Raw genomic sequence first — 8774 nt, 5'->3', positions numbered from 1 at the left:
AGGAGAGCTTTAGTTTTTGGCTGGTGCACAACTAATTGGGGGTGTTAATTTGTCTGGGGATTTCTACCTGGCAGGCTGGTGAAGAATCTGCTATGAATATCCCCTTTTGTTCTGATTTTTTTAAAAAAAATAGTGTCAGGATCAAACTGTATCTGAAACTTTTAGGTGAGCATCCATCTCAAAATGCGTGAAATTCATAGAAAACAATGCAGCCTTTCCGAGCACTTGGCGAAATTCTAAAATGTCTGAATCTGAACTACGCTTGCTGGTTGAGCTGAATATGCTTGTCAAGGTAAAAACGCCAAAGAGATACATACAAGTAGAGAATCTTTCTTTCAAAGGTAGTGGCATGTAAACTAGTCGTCAAATTATACATGATTGCTAATAAGTTGGTTTTACTGTAGGATGGTCATCTGCTATGTATAATCGCAAATGAGTGGCGGCAGTTCATACGCTGCAATCATTGTTCATTTCATCATCTTCGACCACGCTAAAAAGTGTTCGGATAGGCGGTCTACAACTTCTGTCATACAAGAATGAAAAATGGTATGGAAATTTTTTTCATCGTGTCGAAACAGTTTATGTAAAAGCAACGTAAAACTATTGTCCTTTTCGGGGTTTTTTCGTTTCTAAAATTTAAATTTTATAATCTCTGTTGTCAATTAAGACTGAAGTTACCATTAGATAGTTAAAATGAAAAAAACCATTCGTTTTCATAAAATAATAGAGTAATTTCACGAAACTATAGATATTTGATAGAACTATCATAATGTGCATCACAATAATACATATTTCAGATTGATTTTTTTTTACAAAACTACATATTTAAGGTGTTGTATCACAAAACTAATATACGTAACATTAATTGTATCATAAAACTACAACTTTTATAACTCAACAAAAAAAATAGTGAAACTCTAAAACATGTACTTCTTTGGTAGATTCATCACTAAATATATAGTTTTAGAGCCCTTTCCGGTGCTCTCTGCTGGCAGTAGAATTTAATCGACACCATTAATCTATTTTTATCGAATGATTGTGATTGAATTATAGTACCAACAACATTATAAGTAGTAGAAATTTAGAGAGGTATTATCGTCATTTTAATTATGAGTTTAGAAAACCTAATTTATTTGGACTGCTGGGATGCCGCAGATGCGCACAAGGACAAATCGATCTTCTCTTATGTCGAGCTACTAATGTTTGCCAAAAAATCTAAATTACAAAATACTACTAATCAGTTAGTTATCAAGGTACTAAAAATATTACTTTTAATCAATGGCTTAGATCAATTCTATAATTGGCAGTATAATAATACCGGTGGAGACCATCCAAAAGGACCAATAGTTTAATGATACAGGACCATAAAATTTTCTAATAATTTTGAGGCTCGATCTGTAGTTTATGATACACTATTTTTGCCATACCTTTATTAGAGCAGCCCAGCACCTCACTGTCGTGTGTGTGTAGGTGTGGAATTGTTTGGGTAAAAAGGATCGCTTTCTAGGCTTTTAGCCTTTTGCAATGAGCAGGGAGACAGTACATTCACATGCCGATGGTCTGAATGCCACAATCTTGTCACTTTCCAAGCTCCAACCTATATATTCAGGAAGCAGCGACGCGAGCCTTTGCAGAAAAATCCATGGGAAACAAAAGCTTTCAGACATTTTCTCGATGTCAGTGTGAGTGTGACACCGGAGATCTTTGGAGCAGCCGAGGTAAAGGCCAAGATCCGACCTGGGTGAACTGTAAACTTCCCTACACTTACCGCCTCACCTTGTCATCACTCATCGTTAAAGCTAGTGTATTACTATCACTTTTCATGCAGGAGTAAATTCGAGTACTTTGTAGGGGTAGTCAGGACACTCCCAGTACCATGGTTTTTACACTATAAGACATCCTGTAAACAAATTATTTTTCATAATATAACTTTTATATCTTATTATTACATGGCTTACTCGTTTCTCTCACAATCAGTTTTGTTTTATATAAAAACACTGAGTTTTAATCTAGAACCAATTTTTTTATTTATATCTCTTTTTTCAATAAATAACCTGCCACATCCACAAATTGCTTACGTGACATAGCTAAATACAGATAGAAATTATCATTGGGTCTACACTGGGAGTGCCCTAAGTAGTACTATCAGCCTCTATCTTTTTTTCACTGAAATTAAGCATAAACGAAACAATTTATTAACAATTAAAATATAGTTTGTGGATGAAACATTTATATATGTGTTCTTAATTATCTAAAAGCAAGGGTTGTAAGATGAGTTATGATGGATGGGAAATCTCAAAATCAACCCTAAATTTAAGTTTAAAAGTTCAAAATTTTAAATTATACTCAGAAGCATAACAATCAAAATCACAGGTTCTACACCACTATGGAGAAAAGGATGTCAATATAGCGTGTAGTTGATAATGCAAAGCTTAGTAACTCCCTTTGTTCTAATTTTCTTATAGAATTGAATAGTGTTCTATCGTGATATCGAATTACTCTGTTCTTTTCAATTTATTTCTCACCACTTCGAAGAAAAAGGAAAGTTAATATAGTGTCCAGTAGATAATGTGAAAAATTCGATAAATATTGCTCCATCCATTTCAATTTACTTTCACCCTAGAATTAAATATTTTTATCCAGATACTTATTATTCTCATATCCAAACCCTCCTTTCTCGTCCTACCCTTTATTAATACAGCCAAACTAACACTCCTCCTCCTCAATGCTTGCTTTAGAAAATTCATTAGGATGTAATTACTGAGGATAACAATGTAATTTGCTACATCTTCAGTTTAGTGTTGTATTATTTTTTTTCTAGAGTAAGGTATTTAAGACCACTTAAAAAAACACAATAATACACAGGACTGCAGGAGCATACTTGACAATGCAGAGACTGACATAAGCTGTCGAGTTTGGTATGCTCAGCCTTCAATTATGAGGCGTGTGGTACTTAGTACGTGTAAGAGCTTTTAGTGACGGCGAAATTGTTAGTTAAAGTCATCAATGCAAGCCATTTATCGCGTAGAGAAGGACGAACTTGACTTGCGGATTTGTAATCTACTCAAGCCGTTTTCTACGGTGAGCCCGGTAATTATTAACTTTTAAAGTCAAGTGCATTCCATGGATTTTTGTCATTAGTTGCGTGCAAATCTTCGTACTTGAAAAGCAGTAATGCCTCCGTCCGTCTCATTTTTGGTTTTACGTATCCAGCGATTGATTATTCGTCTTATTTAAAAATTAGTTACACGTAAAGTATTATTTATATTTTATCATCTAATTACAATAAAAATATTAACAAAAAGTTCAAATAAAATGAAGAGTCAAAGATTATATAAAAACTAAAAAAATAAACCTAGGGACAAAGGGAGTGCAAATGTAGTACAATCCAAAGCCACCTGAACCAATTCGTTTCCTAAAAGCAAGAGACGGAATTCCGAAAATACGCCTCTCTGAATAGATAATGCGTTTTGCTCTATCATAAACGTAAAACTATAACACGCTTTTCCCTGTGGGAAAACGTGAACATCGCTGCGAACAACCCTTGCGATGAAAGCGGAAAGAGAGAGATGAGACGAATTGAGTTAAGCCGCTAAAACCCTAGCGTTCCACCACGGGTGGTCGCCTCCCTCCGCCTCCGCGCCACCATGCTGCTCCGCCGCCTCCTCCACTCCTCCCGCCACCTCCGCCACCGCCTCCAAACCCTAACGCCGGCGAGCACAGCCGCCTCGTCCTCTGCCGTCCCGGCTCGTCTTCCATTTTTCCCGCTCCCATCCTCTCGCCTCCTCTGGCCTCGGCTCCTCTCCACCTCCGGCCGCGACGACGACCCCAGCAAGCCATGGGCGTTCACGCTGGACTCCGGCGATCCGGATCCCTTCGCCGGTGAAGACGTCGAGGTTCCCGCTGGCGAGGATCCGCTAGGAGCGAGCACCGCCGGGGAGGACCCTTGGGCGAAGGATTTCCGCGCGGAGGACAGCGAGAAGGGGGACGTGTTCGAGGAGATCTTCAAGGAAGAGGCTGCCACTGCCACCGCCACCGCCGCCGCCCCCGCTTCCGGAGAGAAGGCTCCGGCAAGCACCGACGAGCTGTGGACGCTGAGCGGGGACGATGAGAAGGATCCTTTCGCGGAGGCCGTGCTGGGGGAGGGGCTTGAGGGGATCGGAGGTGAGGGCGCTGCGATTGGTGACGTCGATGCGGAGGAAGACGAGGAGGAGGCAGAGCGTAAACGGCAGGCGAACAGGGCGAGGGAGCAGGAGCTAATGGAGACACTCAAAGGTGACATATGTTTACATGTTTTATCATCTTTATGCAGTAACATAATTTGGGATCATAATATGTTTGCTGTTATGCGTGTTTTATTACCTATGTAATTATTTGAGTACCGTAGTTTTGTTATTATTATAGGACGATACCAAGAGACATAAGAAATCCCTGAAATGGAATGTCCAACTATGTTTTAGATGTTGTTTAGCTTGGCAGGTATGTATAATTGTGTACTTGATCGATAGCTTGTCTATGTGAGGCATGACATATTCACTAGGTAGGTGTATTAGGACATTGTTTCGCGCCAATGCAGCAGTCGCAATGCTGATGTTAGTCTCCACTCTACAGCAATGTTTGCTTCATGTGGTGCCACTCATTCATGTCATTTACTGGCGATTGCAGTAGAGTATCATGGAATTGGGTAGATAGTTTCACTTACTGATCATGAGCACGCGATGTTTGTGTTGTGTACCTGTGCAAATTCATGAGTGATTTAAGAATTTATTATGCCTTAGTTGCTTCTGATGATTTACAAGGTTTTTTGTTCTGTTTGTTTTAAGAAGGATTGTATGTAGGATTATTGCATAGTGCATACATATGTAATATGTCTATACCATATTGTAAAATAGTTTTTAATCCTGGTTGCAGGTCCAAACCGTGCATTTGGTGATCTCATTGAGGCCTCTGGGATTACAGAGGATATGATTGCTAGTTTGATCCTTTTAAAGGATGTTAGGGGTGTTCCTGGATTACCTCCCTTACAGGAAATTGAAGATAGAGCTATTGAAAAAATGAACGCGACATCAAGCAGAGCTGAAGTAGAACGCCAAAAGCAAGAGGAAATTGCTAAAGCACGTGTAAGACAAGTTGATGAGAAAGGAAGGGCTTATGGAACAGGGAAAAGGAAATGCAGCATTGCCCGTGTCTGGATTAAGCCTGGTGATGGGAAGTTCATTGTCAATGACAAACAATTTGATGCTTACTTCCCAATTCTGGATCATCGAGCTGATCTTCTTCGCCCATTTACCGTGACCAAGACTCTGGGGCATTGGGATGTTACCTGTACTGTGAAAGGTGGTGGTGTCTCAGGTTAGTGTTAATTTCTTTACAATTTCTCTTCACGATCTCTCAATGATTAAGGTACTTGTATTCTTATGTTAGTGTGATATGAGCGTGGTATTTTATAATAATTTTCCAGAGACGGGGATGATAAATTGCTTTTGATGTTATATGGAAGTGTTTTCTGCATTAAGCAACCTATGTGTTATGCACGCATGAATCTTTTGAGTTCTGCATTATAACTATGAGATATGGAATATATGCCATATTTCACGTTCTTGCATAATTCTTAACGGTGCATCTTTCAGTGCCAGTGCATGTATTTGCTACCGTGCAATGTATTTCTAGGTTGTCTATTAAACATTTTTGCTACTGTAGGCTTGACTGGCTTGTCAGCTGTAACTATCCAAAGCACCATAGTTTAACACCTCAATGCTGCTGCTGGATTCCTTAAATCTTTAGTTATTACTTTTATACAGTGTGATTTTTCTAACCTATATGCATTTACTATTAGACGCTGCATGTTTCTACTTGCTTGATTTTGCAGATAGGCTATGGAAGCCATCTCCCTGATTTAATTTATTTTCTGCGAGTGCAGGGCAAGTCGGAGCTATCCGGCTCGGTATCAGCAGGGCCTTGCAGAATTGGGAACCAGGACTACGACCATACCTCAAAGCAGGTAAAATAGATGACTTTTACCCCTCTAGTTGATGATTCACAGCTCACACTTTGAATATTGAGATTGTTTGAGCATTATTTCACCCCATGTAGCAACCATGCAAAATAAAAGTATATTCTAGCAAATTTGTTACCTTGCTACCCTTTCCCATTTGTGTATTATCTACTAAAACTTTTACCAATGCGTTTATATTTCCCTGAAACAGCTGGATATTTGACAAGGGACTCACGAGTTGTTGAAAGGAAAAAGCCTGGAAAGGCAAAAGCAAGAAAGAGCTTCCAATGGGTCAAACGTTAACAGGTAGGCTCTGTTTACTCTGGGGCCAATTTTTTAAATTCAAATATTTATTTCCCACTCCTCAATACTCGACTTGGTTTAGTTTTTGTCCATCAATTACAAAATCAGGTAAAATCTGTCCATCAATTCACAAATCCTGGCAAAACCCGTTCCTCCACCCGTATTTGGTGGTCAAAATCAACACCAAATAAGATTGGTCATTAATTCACAGTGAGGATCATGGTTGGTCATCTAAGACTTCATTTTTAGCCTACCTCATATATACATATACAAAACTATAAAGACTGAAATGTCCTTCACCTTTTCAAATCCAAATGCATTTATCCCTAATTTTTTAAATCCCAATGTATTTGTCTCATACTTTACCAAACTCCAATGCCATAATTGCTAAAAATACAAAGTCTCTGTGGGACAAACAACATGAGTCAAAGATGAAGTCTTTTGGGACTTAGTCCACTTTTCGTTTTGTAGGCCTATTGTTCATTCTATATCCTACATGTGGCCTCTCCCTTACATGAGACTCAAGGAATGTTTATTTTTAGGTTTTGTAGTTGAGAGATGGAAATTAACCGAGCCAAGAGTTAAGGGATAGGAATATATATATTTCTGTTTTCATGGAAACACATATCCTTTTATTACAATTATCTTTATGTTTCAGAGTAAATATAAAATGACGTTAACTTTGTTGGCAGGTACCTGTTATTTGTTGTTATTTTTTTCTGGTCAGGCACTCTGTATTTGCAGTTGGACTGTTATACCGGTTGGTCCTTTTGAGATTAATACTCAAATATTCCAACATTTACCGATAATGGGCATCATGAGACAAGCATTCTGGTTTCTTTAATGTTGATACGGCAAACTGATCCAGAAAAATCATCATTTGACCTAATTAAGAGTACAATGCTATGAGCAGTGAGCTGCCACTAGAATAGACTGTCCGATGGAAATACTACTGAAATAGTTGTTTAGAAGTCAGGAGTATTTCACATTACTTCTCCATGTTTGCATGTCCATGCACTGACTATGGTAAATGAAAGTTACGCGTCCGACTCTGTAAGCAGTAATAAGCCCAAAAGGATTTTTTTTTCCCCAAACGTGATACGCATTGTGTTTCTCTGAGCAGATTGACAATTATTTGAATCCACCATGAATGAGATTGCTTATGCGCTATTGCGCTCGAATCTAGGCTCTCTCTTTAGAATACTAGCCAAACAATACGCTCTCAAGCTTCTGTTAATCACGAGGCCTTGAGCAATCTTACTATCGTTCTACTCGATTGACATCGCTTGTTGGGTAATGGTCACTCCGAAAGCCTAGATTATACATGAGTAATAAATTCAGATATATATATATATATATAATATTAATAATTGATAAATTTTTATATAGCTAAAACGTCCCATGATATAAAACCGCAAGACAAAACCGAGGAGCATAATCCAAATGAACAGCAAATCTACGCCAGTTTTTTGGTTGATGCTCTTTAGGGCAGCTCCAGTAGATATTCCTGTCTCGACTACTGCAGTCCATGAAAGACGAAGAAAAGTTCGGTTTGCTATCAGCGACTGCGATGTAATTTGTGCGACCAACGGAAAGAAACAATCTCTGAATCATCCCCGCTCCCCCTTGCAATGGGTGTTCCAACGGCCATGTCCAATTCCTTGGCAACAAACGATCTTTGTAGTCAGCCACACAATTTGGGACGCATTTAATTATTTATCATCAGCTACAGTATCTTATTTAATAATTTGTTACTTTTTTTTGGCTATAACACGTGACACGTAAGCTCTAGATCCATCTATAGACACATAAATCAAGTGTCAACGACTCACTTATAATACCGATAAATCCTTTTTTTTTGGGCACCGACAAATTCTTAAATACCCCATATTTTTTGTGGTCATTTTTCTTCATGTAACAGGCAAACATCTATACCCACACTGTGCTGATGGTATTTGCGTTTTTTCGCGCACTGTTCGATTTTGGCCTCATCATGGAGGGGCTCTTATTCTGTGTTCGAAAGTACACATTTTCAAGTTCTGCTCACTTCCACAACCACTGTCTCATAGCTACTACTAAAAGTTATGTTCTAGAAAAAAAAATCTATGAAAAGAATTGCTTTAAGAATTAGATTAATCTATTTTAATGTTTTTAAGCTACAATTTAATCAATCAGAGTCATCCTGTTTTGCATGCAACTGGCGAAGGGGTAGGCAACCTCAACGTACGAGCAAAACTTTACGCTTCCATCTTTTTCCTTATTCTTATGTGCCATAATTTAAATTTTCAGTTTTAAATTTATAATTTATTTTGAGATTTATTATCAAAGTTTATTTTTCAACATATATTACTAAAAATACGTATATAAAATTTTTATATATAAATTATTTTTTGTTTACGAATACGTATGTCCAACCTGGGTCTGAATGATCTCCAGAAGAAATTGCCCTCATCATAGTGACCAAGCAGTGTCCTCA

General features: G+C 38.2%; 1 protein-coding gene across 2 annotated transcripts; it reads left to right on the top strand.

Moving 5' to 3' along the window:
- The first annotated feature begins 3561 nt into the window (after positions 1 to 3561).
- On the top strand, positions 3562 to 7468 carry LOC102718471 (30S ribosomal protein S9, mitochondrial). Of its 2 annotated transcripts, none has more exons than XM_006657997.3 (5): positions 3562 to 4275; positions 4912 to 5352; positions 5921 to 6001; positions 6207 to 6301; positions 6991 to 7468. In XM_006657997.3, exons 1-4 carry the CDS (start codon positions 3648 to 3650, stop codon positions 6296 to 6298), a joined length of 1242 nt encoding a protein of 413 aa, XP_006658060.1. In that variant the 5' UTR covers positions 3562 to 3647; the 3' UTR covers positions 6299 to 6301; positions 6991 to 7468. The 2 variants fall into 2 exon arrangements, with proteins under 2 accessions (XP_006658060.1, XP_006658061.1); XM_006657998.3 differs by lacking the exon at positions 6991 to 7468 and adding an exon at positions 6841 to 6984.
- Positions 7469 to 8774: the final 1306 nt, after the last annotated feature.

Source organism: Oryza brachyantha, chromosome 7 (genome assembly GCF_000231095.2).
Source record: "Oryza brachyantha chromosome 7, ObraRS2, whole genome shotgun sequence".
Taxonomy (NCBI): Eukaryota; Viridiplantae; Streptophyta; class Magnoliopsida; order Poales; family Poaceae; genus Oryza; species Oryza brachyantha.
The sequence above is the reverse complement of the archived record's forward strand: the minus strand, read 5'-3'. Positions and strand labels throughout refer to the sequence as shown.

What these genes read in the sequence shown, in the direction of transcription:
- LOC102718471 (XM_006657997.3), top strand. Translation starts at nt 3,648, where the DNA reads ATGCTGCTCCGCCGCCTCCTCCACTCCTCCCGCCACCTCCGCCACCGC. An exon ending in GAAAGGTGGTGGTGTCTCAG is followed by an intron (nt 5,353 to 5,920) that starts GTTAGTGTTAAT and finishes CTGCGAGTGCAG; the next exon opens with GGCAAGTCGGAGCTATCCGG. An exon ending in ACGACCATACCTCAAAGCAG is followed by an intron (nt 6,002 to 6,206) that starts GTAAAATAGATG and finishes TCCCTGAAACAG; the next exon opens with CTGGATATTTGACAAGGGAC.